The 17,214-nt window shown below is 43.4% G+C and overlaps 1 protein-coding gene across 1 annotated transcript; it reads left to right on the forward strand.

Moving 5' to 3' along the window:
- The first annotated feature begins 6,632 nt into the window (after positions 1–6,632).
- On the forward strand, positions 6,633–14,477 carry LOC107107337 (keratin, type I cytoskeletal 12-like). The gene is made up of 8 exons (XM_015407623.1): positions 6,633–6,891; positions 7,458–7,540; positions 8,071–8,227; positions 9,488–9,649; positions 9,750–9,875; positions 11,549–11,766; positions 13,127–13,473; positions 14,137–14,477. Exons 1-8 carry the CDS (start codon positions 6,709–6,711, stop codon positions 14,238–14,240), a joined length of 1,380 nt encoding a protein of 459 aa, XP_015263109.1. The 5' UTR covers positions 6,633–6,708; the 3' UTR covers positions 14,241–14,477.
- Positions 14,478–17,214: the final 2,737 nt, after the last annotated feature.

Here is a 17,214-nt window from a genome sequence, read left to right on the forward strand (position 1 = left end):
GAGTGTTTCCACTAAGGTCCGCACATACGAATGTGGGGACACGGTCTTTGCAAGGAACTATGCAGGGGGACACTTGTGGCTACCGGCCACTGTCACAGAGATCCTCGGGTCCCGCATGTACGTAGTCCAGCTTGCGGACGGGCGCAAGTGGAGACGGCATGTTGACCAGTTGAGGCAGCGGTGGGCAACTGGCCGCCCCACCTCGCAGCCATCTGAGTTTCCCGACTCCGAGGACCATCCCATACCTCTGCCGGAGGTGAGTACTGCCGAGCCCACCGAGCCCAGTACTGTCCCTGAGGAAGGGCAGACCCCTACTCTTGGACCCACTGCAAGGGATGGAAGTGTACCTGACCCACTCGAGAGTGAGTCAAGCAGAGTGAAGCCCAGTACTGTCCCTGAGGAAGGGCAGACCCCTACTCTTGGACCCACTGCAAGGGATGGAAGTGTACCTGACCCACTCGAGAGTGAGTCAAGCAGAGTGCCTCCAATTCAAAGGTGCCCTGAACCTCCTACGCCGCGGAGGTCTCAGAGAATACGCAGAGTGCCCACCTATCTAAGTGAATATGATTGTACATAGTGTTTTTGCTTAGGGGGGAGGGATTTGTTATGTATTGACTAGAATGTAAATACTGATATGCGAATCGCCTGATTGAAACGCAATGTTAAGCTTCGCCCTGGGCTAGGATCCTAATGTAACCAATAGGAGCCCTAGCCCAGAATGTGTCTGCCAATCACCGTACAAAGCGGGACCGCTTGTGATTGGGTGTATTCTCTTCAACCTCATAGGTTGCTATTTGTACAGGGGGTGTGGCTACACTAGCCGGGAAGGTTTAAATATAGACAAGCCAGTGTATTATGCCCTGATGGGTTCTGGCTGGCGATTGTTGTACCGTGTTGGAGAAGTAACCAAGCTGAAGAATAAAACCGCATTCTTGCTGAAATCACTCTCTGACTTCTTTGTTAAGTTCGCGACTTAACAGTTATCAATACACTCCCTCCCATTTCTGCTTCCAAAATGAAAGAAATGGGAGGGAATCCGTTAAAATTATGAGAAATGCTGAGTCAATGTGTTTCTGAACACCATTAAGGATAACAATAAGGTTGTTCTCAGGTTATGTGAAAGAGAGTCCCAGTCTTTGAGCATCACATCTTGCCCTTGTGAACTCATATTACTCAAATTTTCAATGGGCAGAAGCTACAACACAAGGGTTTGGGTTTTGTTTTGTTTTTAACTTTCTCAAATGTGATGACTGTGGTTCATGAAGATGACTAATCAGTTAACAAAGCTTGCTTTTGTGGCCTAATAGCATGGTTTATGTTTCAGGGTTTGGCAATACATACATTTTGCAATACATATACCATTATTTTAATTGAAAATAAGATTTAGCTAGTCAGCAGTCATCAGGCCAGGCTTAAATAATTAGTGGGAAGCAAACAGCTTTACTTTCCCTTTGAAAGCAGTTAAAAAGAAACAGCCAGTAAGCGCCACGTAATATACTCAGCTGTCACTGTTCATTGACAGCTTAATGATTTTTAAGCCATAGACATGCTACTAAATTAAGACAGTGGTTTTTAATTGGTTTTCAGACAAGATCTTGAATTCTATCCAAAATATATTTTGACATTAAAACTAGGTCAGGCATCTTTTTGTCAGCTGTTTAAGGAACATGCAAAGTACTATACTTGAAGTGCCTTCCTAAACAGCCGTCACACCCTTCTCAACCCAGTAGGTTGGATTCAGGGCCAGTTCCACATCTTGGGGGGCCCTGGACAGAGAGTTCCCAGGTGCCTCCCTTTACCCCCACTCACCCATATGTCTCACTAGCTGCCTGTGCATCTTTCCCCTGCCCTGCTTGCAAGCCTTCCCATGGCCCCGGCTCACAGCCATGGGCACCACCAGCAGCCCTTTCCAAGACTGCACTCGGCAGTACATGCAGCTGGAAGTATGAGTGATAGAAAGGGCAGGTTGCATGGTCTGCAGCAGTGGGCCCGCTCTGGGCTCCAGCAGCTGCCCCACCTGAGGGAATGCTGACACCAGCACTGGCTGGATCAAACCAACTTTTCTGCTGGTGAAAAAGGGAGAAGTCCCATTTGACCACTCAAAAAAAGGTTATCTTACAGATCATGGGACTTGCATGAATAAAAACCATGTGTGGTGGGGGCTGAAATAAGGAGGGGAATTGGATGAGGCTGAGTGAAAAAGCTGGCTGGATTCAACACATTTTTTAAGAAGGGTGAAACTTTGCTTAGGATTGCCCTTATGGCTAATGGGCCACATAACCGTAGGACTCCTCCTTGCATCATAATAAGCACGCTTTTGAAGAAAAGGTAACTTTATGAGAGCTGAAGGTACATAACAGGGTCACTGTTCAGAATGGGGAACACAGGCAATGGCAAAGCATATAATAAAACATTCAAACCACTACTACCCAATTGCGGGGCTTCCCACGCACTTGCAGGGTTTTCCCGCTCGCGCCTTTGGGCATGAGAACTAACGGTTGCAAGCCTCTCATGTTATCTTCTTCTCACGGTGATTCATGAGAGCTTCCCTGCACTGACGAGCGTTGCTTCCACCTGTGGCCTTGAAGAGATATAATTGTTATGGCGAGCTACATAGCCATGCGCATCTACGAGTCTACAGAAACAGAAGCAAGCGCACACACACATCTAGGAAATGAAACCAAACATTGGCAGCTTGCTGACAGAACCGTCAATATCCTTGGGCCAATCACACACGCTCAACCTAACCTACTTCACAGAGTTGTTGTACAGATTAAATGGAGAAGCCATTGTGTGTTGCCATTGGGGCACAAAGTAGGGTATATTTAAATAAGTATGAAGCAGAATAAAATTTTTAAAATGAAGCCTGAACCACTCTTTTAACCACTACAATGGGGTCCACACACTTGTTGAGCCTATGTGCACCTTTGGAATTTTGAAAAGGGGTAGGGTAAGGGCAACACTGAGCCTCGCACCACTGACCCCGAGAGCAGCACCGCACTGCTCCACCATCTACGCCGCTCGCCTCCACGTGGAGTCACCTCGCAAAAACCGCCACCGCACTACTCCTTCCCTACGCTCACTAAATTCCCACCGTTCCCGCCGTCACGCCACATGTAGCAGGAAGATGGTGGCCACCCAGGAAAGCATCGCTGCCTTCGATATCTACCGCCCCACACAATGGGAGACCTGGCTCGAGATCCTGGAGAACTACTTCGACTGCCACGACATTGTGGACCAGGGGAAGAAAAAAGCGCATCTCCTTCAGTCGTGCGGTATGGACACCGTCTTGCTACAAGGACTTCATAGCACCGAAGCAGACCAAGGATGAGCCCTACCCCGTGCTGGTGAAAGCATTGACCGACCACCTCTCGCCGAAGCCCACAAAGTTTGCCGAGGGCATAAACTTTTGTGCACGGGTCCAAAGGTCGGACAAGCCAGCCTCCGAGTTCTTGGCCAGGCTCAGGCGAGCGGCCACCAATAGTTCCTTTCCCCACCTAGTGGACACCTTGCTGACTCAGTTCCTTGTGGGGCTAAGGGAGCCCAAGCTCTGCAGGAGGCTGGTCTGCAGGATGACCTAGACCTGGATAAAGCGATCCGGGAGGCCACCGCTTACGAGAAGGCCCATCAAGACCGCCGCGCCAAGGGAGTCCACCGCACCCAATTGACGGTCGGCTCCGACACCTCGGACAAGGAGGAGGTACTACAGGTCTGCCAGCGGGCATCCCAGTGCCCACATCAATCGTCCTCCAAAACAAGCAAGGCTTCTACCCCTTTGGCTCTGTGCGCTAGCTGTGGGGAAGACCATGAGCGCAGGTCGTGCCGTTTCCAAAACGCGATCTGCCGCACATGCAACAAATCGGGGCATATTGCCAAGGTTTGCCACTCCAAAGGCCAACGCCAGAAGTCGTCAGCTCACCAGGTCACGCCGGAGCAGCACATGGACCTCCACTCCATATCGGCCCATCACCAGCAACACCTGGTATGTAACTTGCCCCCGATGGCCCCAACAAAGTGCATGTCACTGTCAGGATAGAGGGGTCCCCCTGCAGTATGGAGGTAGATACGGGGTCTTCATACTGTATTATCTTCGCGGATATGCTCCGCAAATTGTGTCCACGGGGGGGGCCTGCAGAAACCACAGGGGTTCGCTTTATGGGACTTTAATAAGAACCCTGTGGAGATCCAGGGCTGGGGCAAGTTCTGGGTACAGTTCCAGGACTTTAACAGCCCCTTAGAACTGGTGGTGGTGGAGAAACCATGCTCAAGCTTGCTAGGACTCTCATGGTTTGGCCCTCTGGGACTGTCGTTGCACGAGATCAACAAAGTCCAGTCCTAGGACTTTGGCGCAGTGTGCGCAGAATTTCCCCGAGTATTTGATGGCACCCTGGGGTGGTTTTCGGGACCCCCCATTTCCTTGGACCTGGACCTGGCTTTCCGCCCTATCCGCATTAAGGCCAGGCTACTGCCAATTGCAATGAAGCCTAAGATTGAGGCTTAGCTAGATCACCTGGTGAAACAAGGGGTCCTGGAACCGGTCACGTCAGCCCGGTGGGAAATCCCCATAGTCACCCCGGATAAGCCGAACGGGGAAGTACGCATTTGTGCGGATTACAAATGCACACTTAACAAAGCCCTGCATGCTCACACGTATCCGGTGCCAATGGTGAGCCATGTGTTGGCCACTTTAGTTTGGCAAATTGGACTTGGCCCAGGCGTATCAACAATTGCTGGTTGATGCCGCCACGGCCAAGGCTCAGACTATCATGACGCACAGGGGGGCTTTCAAGGTGCACCGCCTCCAGTTCGGAGTCTCGGTCGCACCGGGTATTTTTCAATCTTTTATGGATGCACTCCTAAAAGGCATCCCCGGAGTTCAGCTGTTTTTAGACGACATGCTGATCGCGGCCCAGGACCACTCGTCTTTCGCCGACTGGCTGCGGGCTGTGTTACATTGCTTCAACACAGCGGGCCTCAGGGTAAAGCGGGAGAAGTGTCTGCTGGGGGTCCCTCGCGTGGAGTTTCTGGGTTTTGCGGTCGACGCTTCCGGCATCCACCCCACCACGGACAAGGTGAAAGCCATCACACACGCACCGCCCCCAAAATCTAAAGCGGAGCTGCAGGCTTTTCTGGGGCTATTGAACTTTTATAATTCCTTCTTGCCCCTCAAAGCTGCAGTTGCAAAGCCGCTCCACCGCCTCATGGACAAATCGGTACCTTGGGTCTGGGGCCCGCCGCAAGCTGCGGCGTTCCAAGCGGTTAAGGACCTGCTGGTGTCAAATTCGGTCCTGGCGAATTCGGTCCTGCTGTCTTGTTCCTGACTGAATAAAGTACGCTTTGCTGAAATCACTCTCCGTCTGCGTACTTTTCACAAGCCAAGCATCCTCCTGCTATGGAGGCAGCTGTTTCTGAATGGGTGTTCTTGGCAGACCCAAAAGTTGGCCTCCTAGACTCTACTGAAAGTACATACTATTCCAATGAGATAAAGTAAAGCCATAACTGGTGTGGGGTTAAAAGACCTTAAATGAATACATTCTGTATGGTTGATCATAACATGACTAACCTAGAAAAATATTTTGTCAGACTTTGATTTTACATATAAAGCAGCCTACCTGGGCAAAGCCAGAATCATTTTTAGCCTGAACAACATAGATCGAAATCCCAGGAACCACAAGGCTCTTCCTCTCCTGTTGTGATGTGCATATTTTAATTTTAAAAAGGTAGTTCTAAATGCACTTGGATCAGGTTTCTGAGTCAACTGTACAGGAAGGCTGTTTCACATTTATGCACTTTTCAATACTTAAGTGATTTTGGCCATAGCTCTGTGACATGGTTCTTAAAAAGAATGGAAGTATGTAAGGTAAAACAGAGATAAATATAATTAAAACTTCTGTGACATGGTTCTTAAAAAGAATGGAGGTAAAACAGAGATAAATATAATTAAAACCAAGAACAGACTAAATAAGGACAGATAATATGCAAGAACATGTTAGGAAGCAGTAAATTTATAAAAAGGAAAGTAATTACTCAATTCTGTCCCAAAAAAATTACAATACTGTAATGAAAGCTTGGTTCCATTCTGCTCCACCTATTTTCCACCTAGACATACAGAACACCCAGAGGGAGAAGCCCAGATGTACATATTAGGATTAGCTATTAATTACTATAATTATCTAATGATGGACTAGGCTAGTAAGTTGGCACAAAAATAGTGTGATGCAATTGCCAATTTATATATAAAAAGGTAAAAATTGTCTTGCAAAGATAGCTTCTCCTTACGCTGTTCCAAGGATAGCTTCTCCTTAAGCTGCATTGCTGTGCAGGGAAGGTCCTCTGTATATTATACCATCAAAAATGAGTTTCTTTAGTCACTCTTCCAAACAAGGCTCTAGCTCCCACAGCAACAGAGGACTGGTGAGAACATCAGGCAGTGGAACACGCAGCTTAAGTGGTAGTTCTGGTGGAAGAGTCTTTGGTGGAAGCTCCAGCAGTGGGGGTGGTGCATGGGGCTCCGGTGGAGGCATGTGCAATGTCAGTAGGGCATCTGGGGGTCAAGGGAGATGGAGTTCTAGTGGCACAGCATGCAATGCTGGTGGGTCATGGGGGTCAAGTTCTATATGGGGTATGTCTGGATGTGATGCAACTGGAGACTTTAATGGATTTGGTGGCGGAGAGAGTAGCTTTCTTCCGGGTGATGAAAAGCAAATCATGCAAAACCTCAATGACCGCTTGGCAGCCTACCTGGGCAAAGTCCATGCTCTAGAGGAAGCGAACACTGATCTTGAGGAGAAAATTGCAGAATGGTACAAGAAGCAGGGAGAAGGGACCAGCAATGGAGGATCACGTGATTATAGCAAATATTATACCATCATTGAGGACCTTCGGAAACAGGTATGGAAATACTTCTAAAATGTTTTTATAACTTATTCTGCTTAAGTTTCTGACCAGATATTTCTCAAAAATCTTGAATTATAAGATCTAGTGACTTAAATGGAAACACAGAGTTATTAATAATTAGTATATTTATTGCAAGTATCTGATCTGGTCTGAGAGCATGAGAGTAATCCTAAACAGGAGAATCCTACTAAATCCTACTGAATGGGGCGTACCCCCAGAAAGAGTTCTTAGAATGGCACTGCACGTCATACATAGAACACAGACCACATACAACCATTTACAACTGAAATTTTAGATTTATCATTTCAGTTTGCTTTTCCATAATTTGTTGACAGTGAAGAGGGAAAGTAAATATACAAACTAACTTTATCAGGTTTTCACAACGGTTCTTGAGTTGTAAGTAATAATGTCATTTGGCAGTACAAGTCTTAAGATTTTCTGTATAAATATTATCTAGTTAAGCAGATTTTTCTTATTGCCCATACAAAGCGAATGTGTAATAATAAATAGATATGATAAAATAGCAACACTCTTATTATACTGTTTTCCCCCCTTTTCAGATAATTACTGCAGTTACAGACAATGGAAAAGTCATTTTGCAGATTGACAATGCAAGGCTGGCTGGTGCTGACTTTCAACTCAAGTGAGCATGGTGCAATTACATCCACAGGTTTAAACAAGGCAAACCAAGGGCTTTGCATATTGCTACCAAAGCCAAAATGTCATAGACATCAAACCAATCCAGATCTAAATTCATGCAAAATTAACTATCATCTGTTTTGGAGAAATGTCTAGGTGGTTCCAGCAATGCACTAGAGCAGATGATCTCTGACCCATGTGTACATGTCACAAAACTAACCTACTCTGACATGTAAATATAATATGCGTGAACGCACCGCATATTTAGGTAAAACATCCCATTCACCACAGCCAATTGTATAGATGTTCTAGTTTCATACTAGAAAATTAGCCAGATGCTTGGATAATTCCAGGTCCATTTCATGGCATGCTGAAAAGCACGCCTTATACTAGTAAGACATCTGATAAGACCTGATATATGAGTGAACAAATGGCTGATGATGTTACTGAACAAACACCAACACAAAAGGATTTTTTCTCTCTCTCAGTTCAGATGTTCTCTGCTGACAACCCTTTTCAAACATTTTTCTTTAGGTATGACAATGAAGTGTCCCTTCGCCAGAGTGTGGAAGCTGATATTAATGGCCTGGGTAGGGTCCTTGATGAAATGACAATGAGCAGGAGTGATCTTGAAATGCAGATTGAAAACCTGACTGTGGAGCTGCAATATATTAAGAAGACTCATGAGGAGGTAACACATGTATAAGTTGTGTGCAAAATTAAGTCCAAATATATGTTGTACCAATAGCTGGTACAACTCACTAGCAAAACTATCGAATGAATGAATTTTATTGTTACGACGCTTAGCCAGCAATTAGCAAAACTATCAATAGTGTCAATGGACTGCTGGATTCCATTTCCCCCATAAATAATAAAATCAGTCGTCTGCTCCAGCTCTGCTTGGACATAAAAAAATGGGAAGGCTGGACAAATCCAAGGTGCCCAGAAATGTTACTGTGGTGCCTAGTATTTTCAGCAATGGTTTCGGAGTAGTGTCTTGCAATGATCCTTAGAAATACAAAGCTCACTTACTATTTCACATCAGAATATTTTGCTGTATGACACAGAAATTAATTTGAGTAATGTTCTTGTAATTGCTTATGTTAAGTTTACACCATTCAGTGGTCATAGATACATTCTTTTTTAACAAGCTGCTTTCTATACTAGCTCCAACATTGAATCACATGGAGCTTTTAACAGCAATAATAATTTCTACAGCACTCCAACCGCTGATCCACTTTGGACCCTCTGAGATCCCTCTGGAGTCCAGGCCAATCTGAAATGGATCAAACATCCTGTTAATTAAAATATCTTTTTCTGGTGTTCTGATACATTTGTTGCTTTAAAGAACAGTTGACAATGGTCAACTAGTTCATTGACTAAGTCTTATTTTTTTACTGGCCAAATAGCCAAATCTAAGTTCAAGTGAGGTCTCCCCTACTGCTCTCCCTTGCATAGGTAAGTTTCAGAAAAGAGGAATGGCAAAAAAAATGCAACCTGCCAGGGAGGAATGATCAGGAATATACCAGGGCCTAGCTTGCAGTCTCATGGGTCTTCAATGGGTCCAGTCTCCAAAATGAGGCTGGACCTGCTTAAATGCATTGTTTCTTTGCATAACCCGTATTAAAATTACCATGTAATCTCAAGCCTCAATACTTGTATTCAACATTAACAAGGACTCTTAATATAAGGAACTAGAGTTTCTGTTTTGTTTTGAATGTCAAATTATCCGGCAAGCTTAAAGAAGTCATAATATACTCAAAGTCGTACACTAAATAATTCAGCACACCTATACACAACAAACAAAATGTTCTGCTCTATCAAAGTGCTTAACTAGAGAACACCTGGACTTGAAACTAAAGTAGTCTAGAAATCATCATCTGTGCTAGCCCCATTTAAAAAAAAAATCCATCTTTTGCGCCTTTTTAAAAAAAATCCTGTGTTGATACAGGATATGACTTCTGCAGTGGATGGTACTGTCGGAGATATAGATGTAAAGATCAATGCTGCACCTGGAGTTGACCTGACTGCTCTTCTCAACAAGATGAGAGCTGAATATGAGGCCATTGCCGAGGAGAACCGAAAAGATATTGAGATGTGGTTCAACGAACAGGTGAAATAAATACTAACAATGTACTTACTAGAAGCCTCTCCTTTAAGCAAAAACATTTCTTTAATTAAAGACTTTGGAACTTTTTTTGGGCCAATCACAGACTCAAGAACTGAACAGGCAGATCAGCAGCAGTGTCGAAGAGACCAGCACAAACAAGAGTGAGATTACAGAACTGAGACGCAATCTGCAAAACCTGGAGATTGAATTGCAATCACAATTGTCTCTGGTATTAAGAATTTTTTTTTAAACTAATACCTATGATTTCTGCTAATTAACTTATTAAACTTTTAACATTCTCTTAAGTTTAGGACCAGAATAAAGAGAAGCACAGAAAGGAGGAAAAAATGGTTCCAGCCAAAACAGTGCTGTAGTGGTCAAACATGACGCTTCTTCTCTCTCACTCTGATCAGATTTAAAAAATTATCCTTTAAAGTAGACAGAGACCTGGGAGACAGTAGATATGGTGCTGCATAGTATTTGAAATTGGAGCTGGGGGAGCTGGGGTCTTCATTCTGCCAGTATCCACTTTCAACTCTAGAGGCAGGACATGCACCTTGGATATTGGGAGTAGAGGATTAGGAGCTACGATTTGCCACAAGTCAGTTCAATAGATGGCAATTGCTGCGCGGTCTAGAGAAGCAAATGTGGCAAATGTCCTGCTTGCAATTTGGAAAAACAAACATACCAAACTGCTCTAGAAAGACACAATCAAAATCTGTCCTCCAGCCGCCTTAAACCTCATAGTGCGATATGAGAGCCAGTTTGGTGTAGTGGTTAAGTGTGCGGACTCTAATCTGGGAGAACCAGGTTTGACTCCCCACTCCTCCACTTGCACCTGGCTGGATGACCTTGGGCAAGCCATAGTTCTGTCAGAGCTGTTCTTGAAAAAGAGCCGTTTCTCTCAGAGCTCTCTCAGCCCCACCTACCTCACAGGGTGTCTGTTGTGGGGAGGGGAAGGGAAAGGAGTTTGTAAGCCGCTCTGAGACACCTTTGGGTAGTGAAGGGCAGGGTATAAATCCAATCTCTTATCTTTTTCTAAATAAATAAAATTAAAAATCTAAATATTACGTAACCCTCATGAGGTCATGATTTCTACAAGTAATTCTATTGGGTGCAGAAAAGTCAGCTTTATGGAAAAGGGAAAGACAATTTCCATCTTAGGTTAGCACTTCCATTATCTAATGAACTCCAGGTCTCTGAATCTGGTGTCCCATGCCTCTGAATCTGGTGTCCCATGCCTATGGGCAGCACAACACAATATATGCAGGATTCACTTTTATTGCAGTTATGTGGGATGATGTTAAGAGTGCTGCAACACTCATCCATACAATGAAAGCACATATATAGATGAAATGTTGGGAACAGATGCCAACATTTCTAATTCCACAATTTTAATTAGAATTATGACTTCAGAATTTAAGGTTGATTACATTTTATTTCGACTAATCTCGTGATGGTTTGGTATTTATAGTTGTTTGTTTATTTGGTTATTTATAGTTCACCTTTCTCTCTGAAATTCTAGGTAGATTACATAGTGTAAATATCAAATACCCAGGGTTGTCAAATTTACTAAACTGTCAAATACTAAATAACACTGCATTGCAGCTATCAAAAATGATCAAACACCAAATATGAAAGTGAAATCTTACATGAAATAACAAAGACCAACTGGATACTTAATGCTATAACCAAACATAAAGTGTTTGCAGAATACATGAATATTGACCAGATATTTAACAACTACTCAACATCAAAATTTACAAGAGGAAGATTTTCAGGGGAATGTCTGAGGCATATTTGTTCCAGATTCCCAATCAAATTTTCACCCAAATATCACAACATTGTGTTTTCTTATTATTATATTTACTTTTCATTACATTATTATATTTTCTTCTTCAGAAACAATCTCTTGAGGTCACCCTAGCAGAGAACGAAGGTCAATACTGTGCCCAGCTTTCCCAAATACAAGGAGCAATAAGCAATGTGGAGGGTCAACTGCAGCAAATCAGGGATGATACGGAGAGCCAGAATAGAGAATATCAGCAGCTCCTAGACATCAAGATCCGCCTGGAGAGTGAGATTGAAACTTACCGCAGCCTGATGGACGGAGAAGAGAGGTGAATAAACTGGGATAGGGCAGAATTCTTTCTTTCGTAAACATATTATATCTAGATTGGGATCCCCAATGTGGTGCTCATGGGTACCATGGTACCTGCCAACACCTTTCCTGGCACCTAATGAGTGTTTTTGGAAAGCAAGTAGGGCCAGGTGGAGCTTTTGCCCAGGAGGACTTCTGACTGGCCACTGGAGATCTAACTGGCTATGCAGATTTTTAAGAAGTTGCTGTAGCAACAGCTGTTACCATAGCAAAAGGACCTGAAACTACATTATTGTGTATGTATGCCAGAAAATATTCATTTTGAAAGGAATCCATTTAAACAGCACTACTGCCTGAAACATTGAAGAGTTACTATTATGCATGGCCTCACTCCCTGACATTTTGTGGTTGGCTCTGCCTCCTGTGGCAGCCATTTTATATTTGTGCCCATAACCCTATGTCAGAATTCCAAAGATGCTCTCATGTTTCTGATCTAGAGCTTCCTTTATCTACGTTCCTTTATCATACATGCATGCGTACCACTTGCTTTCTCACCAATTAATTCTTAACACTAGATGACTGTGGGAACTGTCTCTTTCTTGCAATGTCACTGCCCCCAGGGACTGATGAGGGCAATGCCTGTCTTCCCGTTTGCATATGTGTTGCTTATAATAGGATTTTTCATAATGTTTGCATAATGTAGCACAGAACACAACTGCAGTATAGTAGAACTGTAATTTCCATTTTTGTTCAAAAAATCTGAAAAGGATGAAATGTTTAAAGCCTGCCCTGAGCAAAACATCCAGCTTTGCCCCTCCACGGATCATTACATTATCATAATGTATTCTGTGAATTCTGGCAGCCCTAATTATTCCATATATTTTACCTTCAAATATTATCTAAATTTTATCTTTTTATCAAGTATAATTTACATCTCATTTCATAGTGATGAAGAGGACTTTGCCAAAGTTTGTACTGTTAAATTAGAAGCCTGTATCCTTTTATCCTGTCTCTTGCTAAACAAAAAGAACTAACTGTTGGCAGAGTAATTAACACAGCAACAGTGCACATCCTGATTAAAGAGTAGATAAAGTTTTATTTAGGAATCAACATACTTGATAGGAAAGAGGAGAGAGAGAGAAGGGTTCCTATCTACATCTGTACCTCAGAGTGTGGCATTTCCAGGAAGAGGGAAATTGCCCTAAGAGTAGCAATCTGGAGACAGACAAGGAATGACACTTAGCAGAAGAAAAGGGGCTGACCTCACTATCCTAATTGTCTTCATGCTGCCCCCTGCAGGGTCTTCTTCTCTTCTTCGTACACCAGACATTGCCTTTTCCAACACTAACTACCCCCTACCCTTGTTTCTGTTTTAACAGTGATTTTGGATCTGGAAGTACTACTGCATCAGGAATACAAACAAGTTTGAGATCTAGAGACCAATCATCTTCCAACTTTGGATCTAGCACATCAGGCTCCGAAGAGTCAAGATTCAGGGCTTTAGGAGCTACAGATGGAAGATCCAGAGGTTCTGGTTCTTCTCAGTCCCCATCTAGAAATTCTGGATCTGCAGATTCAAGGTCTAGAAGCCAAGAATCTGTCACTTCTCAGTGCCAGGTCTCCAGATATGGAGAGTCAAGATCTAGAATTTCAGGATCTGCAAGCACAAGATCCAGTTTTGGATGTTCTGATGACTCAGGATCAAGAAGTGGAAGCGCTGCCAGAGGTAATCAGTTTTGTTCTTATAGATCTGTACATTTCTGTTTTCCATATTTATAGAAACAATTTTCCTTTGTTACATTAAGGGTAAAAAAGTTCTAATACTAAAACTTAACTTACAAAATGAAATAATCACCAGGGGAAGAGGGAATGTTTTTAAAATAATGTAATAACATGAAACTATGCTCCACTGCACATTAGCAGCTGAGCATGGGATGAGACACAACGATACTTGTTCTGGCAAAGGGGAACACTTTTCTTAATCTGGCATCATAATCTAATCGCAGCTCGTGTACAGAGACATCACTACAGCACAGCCCTTCAGACAGCAGTGTAGCTGCACTATCTGAAAGGTTCTGAGGGGCACAGAGGGAACAGAAAAGTCCGGAAATGGTGCTACTCATGACAGCTTGTAGTTCATCCTAAAGTCCTATGCAAGGGATCATCCAGTACAGAAATGAACACATGGAGATGGATGGTTTGGGATTGTACCTGGTGACTAAACTGTGCAAATATAATGACCCTTTTAGAAAGCTTTAAGATTCCCTCCAAAATGAAACAGAAAGTGATTAAATGATTCTCAGGTGTAACACCTTTTTATTGTTACGGCTTACCAGTGTCATACTTAAGCAACAGGTTCACTGCATCTTCTCTGAAATTTGTTACACAGATCAGCAAAAAACAAGAGTGATCAAGACAATCGTGGAAGACAGAATTGGTGACCAAGTTATCTCCACTCATGTCCAGTCTGTAGAAGAAAAACCTATAAAATAAGCGCTCTCTTAACTCCTATGGGAATTCTAAAATATTCTGTAGCAAAAAGGAGCCATACCCTTCTAAACCCATCAGCTTCAATTGATTTAGAACTGTGTGACTCTGTTTAGGACTGCACAGCTAATCATACAAAATGTCTAGACATTACAATCCTCTATTAGAACTTTCTCTGTTTCTGTACTTCTATTACTACTGCTTATATATATAAACATTCCATGTTTATGTCATTTTCCTGCATTCCACAATAAACTTTTTCCTACTGTGGCAACTGAAATTAAGATATTTGGGTCATGATTCTTACATGCAACTTGGTATACACTCAAGACTAAGAAATGGTTTATAATGGTTGGCCACATATTGCTAACATAGAGATGCCAGTCTCCAGGTGGGACCTGGAGAATCCCCCGGAATGACAGCTCATTTCCAGACTACAAGATCAGTTCCCCTGGAGAAAATGGAAGTTTTGGAGGGTGGAATCTGCAGCACTGTACCTTTCTGAGGTCCCTGTCCTTCCCCGGCTCTGTCCCCAAATCTACAGGATTGTTCCAAACTGAAAACCACAACCCTACCCCCCATCCCCCCCCCAGTGGCAAGGGGGGACCTGGCAAACCTATGCTGACATGGTTCACCAGCATCTGGCAATCATCACTAAAACAAAACAGTGCAGGCAGAAATGGGCCTTAATGGCCCAAACTTGCCCTATGTCGTCAGAGCTTGGATGTTAAGTAGGGTGGGAGACTAGCAATGAAGACTGGGGCCACTATGCAGAGGAAGGCAACAGCAAACCTCTTCCGCTCATCTCTTCCCTTGAAAACCCCATGAGGTGGAACTTCATGGAGTTGCCAAGAGCTGATTGTGACTTTACAGCACAGTTTATCTTCAGAAACCAAGGATAAACCTTTGCTGCAGCTTGCTGGTTGATCTAATTCATCTATGTTCATATTTTGGCATACTGGCTAGTTACAAATTACAAGTGTGAGCATTTGTTCCAGAAAACTTTCTCAGAATTGTTTTTCTTTTTAAAAAAGCACTACATTTATGAAGCGTCCATGCACTTATGAAGCGTTCATGCACAGATTAGATGGCCATCTGACAGCAATGCTGATTCTGTGAACTTAGGCAGATCATGAGCGGGAGGTCAGGAAGGGTTGCATCAGTGCTTAGTTTTTGTGGCCCTTTCTTACACCCCCAGGGAAATGCTGATTCTCACTTTGGGGCCAGGAAGCAATTTTTCTCCAGGCCATTTTTGTTGGAGATCCTGGAGGTTTTGTGTCATCTTCTGGCCATGGAACAGCAGTCACTGGGGGCGTGGGGGGGGGTATTGGTAATTTCCTGCATTGTGCAGGGGGTTGGACTAGATGACCCTGGAGGTCCCTTCCAACTCTATGATTCTATGCGTTTTGCATTCGTCTAGAAGCCTATTAATGTTCAACACTCTCATCATGCCAAACACTGCAGCTATGATTCTGGACTTCCTTCTGGACTGAAAGCATTGTAACTTCCTTGCTAATCAGACCAAATTCCAGATGAAATCCAGGTGCCTCTGGATGCTGCTGACACACGTATCATTAAGGTGCTGGCCTTCTCCTGCTGTGTGATAACATGGAGTATGTCCTGCACAATTCAAGAACAGATTTGTTTATGAAAACAAGCAGCCAACCTGTATGCAAATGCACTGGGCCAGTTCTGATGTCCAAAAGAAAACTTTCATATGTGAGTGTCCTACATTTCTGACCCTGACAAGGAAGTGGATACCAAATGGTGTAATACTACCTATGTGTTTGAAAATATCTAATGCATTTTTCACAGTTTTCTCCCTGGAACTTCAGGCAAATTGATTCCCTGGATTATTTATAATATAAACCCTTGACCTGCTGAAATCTTCTTCTAATCCACATAATCATCATACTGAATATCTTTCTTTCTTTTTTCTTAAGAGCACCGTATGTCTTAAAGACTGATCCAATAAAAATTATCTCTTCACTTGTTCGGTGCTTCTAAGGGACTTGAAATTTCCCAAGTGTTCCACAATCTAATTAAGCTGACTAACACCTTTCATTCGCTGGATCCTTAACAACAGGAGGGGGGGGTTCAGGAAGCAAAACCAGCATCTTGTTAGATTAAATTTGTGATTATAGCAAAGAGCTTAAAGAAATAATATGAAAAAGTATTTGAAAAGCTCCCACATGAGAAAAGACAGCTGGAACAATCAAAGGATGCAGAGACAACACAAACCACATAGTTCTCTGCACCACCCAGAGTGAGGAAATAAGAGAAAAAGAAATCATCCTTAAAAGCAGTCTGCATACCCCTTCTGTCACAAAGGAGTCTCTGTGTTGCAAGTGTGAGTGTGACAAAGTAGGAACGCAAAGAAGTATGTTTATAATGATGGGTTTAAAAAAACAAACAATGGCAGGACTGGGACAGGAGGATTTACTCAACATTGCTGAAAAGTTAATGAAAGTTTTCACCTGGTCGAATCCACCCGGGGAGAGAATCTCAAATGGCCCCAGGAGAAATGAACAAGATGGAATACTGGGTCTGCCTATTAATATCTAGAAGTCACGCAAGTTAGAAATGATGAATTGGCCAAACAAACACTGGAGTTAAGAAAACATGCTGCAAACAAAGAATACGCCCTTACAAAATCGGCATATAAAAGCTTGATGCTAGTCTTACAATTCAAACTCTCTGCATGGTTGACACTTCTGCTTTTGCATACTTGCTTGAAACTCTACCTCAAGATTATGTCTTTCTTTGGCCACGCATCTAGGCAAGCTTGCTTTCCTCGAAGCAGTGGGGTATCTATGAAGGCCTCTAGTTGTGGAATGTATAGCCTGGGTGGAGGGTCCATTGTGGGAACTTTGGGTAATGGTGGAACTTATGGTCTGGGTAAAGGGTCTGGTGCAGGAACTTTTGCAAGCAGTGGAACGTATAACTTTCCTAGTGGTGGAGGGTCCAGTGCAGGAACCTT

Source organism: Gekko japonicus, unplaced genomic scaffold (genome assembly GCF_001447785.1).
Source record: "Gekko japonicus isolate JY-2015 unplaced genomic scaffold, Gekko_japonicus_V1.1 scaffold1363, whole genome shotgun sequence".
In the NCBI taxonomy this organism is placed as follows: Eukaryota; Metazoa; Chordata; class Lepidosauria; order Squamata; family Gekkonidae; genus Gekko; species Gekko japonicus.

Coding starts and splice junctions, on each gene's coding strand:
- LOC107107337 (XM_015407623.1), top strand. CDS start 6,709: ATGCAAAACCTCAATGACCGCTTGGCAGCCTACCTGGGCAAAGTCCAT. Junction 6,892..7,457: donor TTGAGGACCTTCGGAAACAG/GTATGGAAATAC, acceptor CCCCCTTTTCAG/ATAATTACTGCAGTTACAGA. Junction 7,541..8,070: donor GGTGCTGACTTTCAACTCAA/GTGAGCATGGTG, acceptor ATTTTTCTTTAG/GTATGACAATGAAGTGTCCC.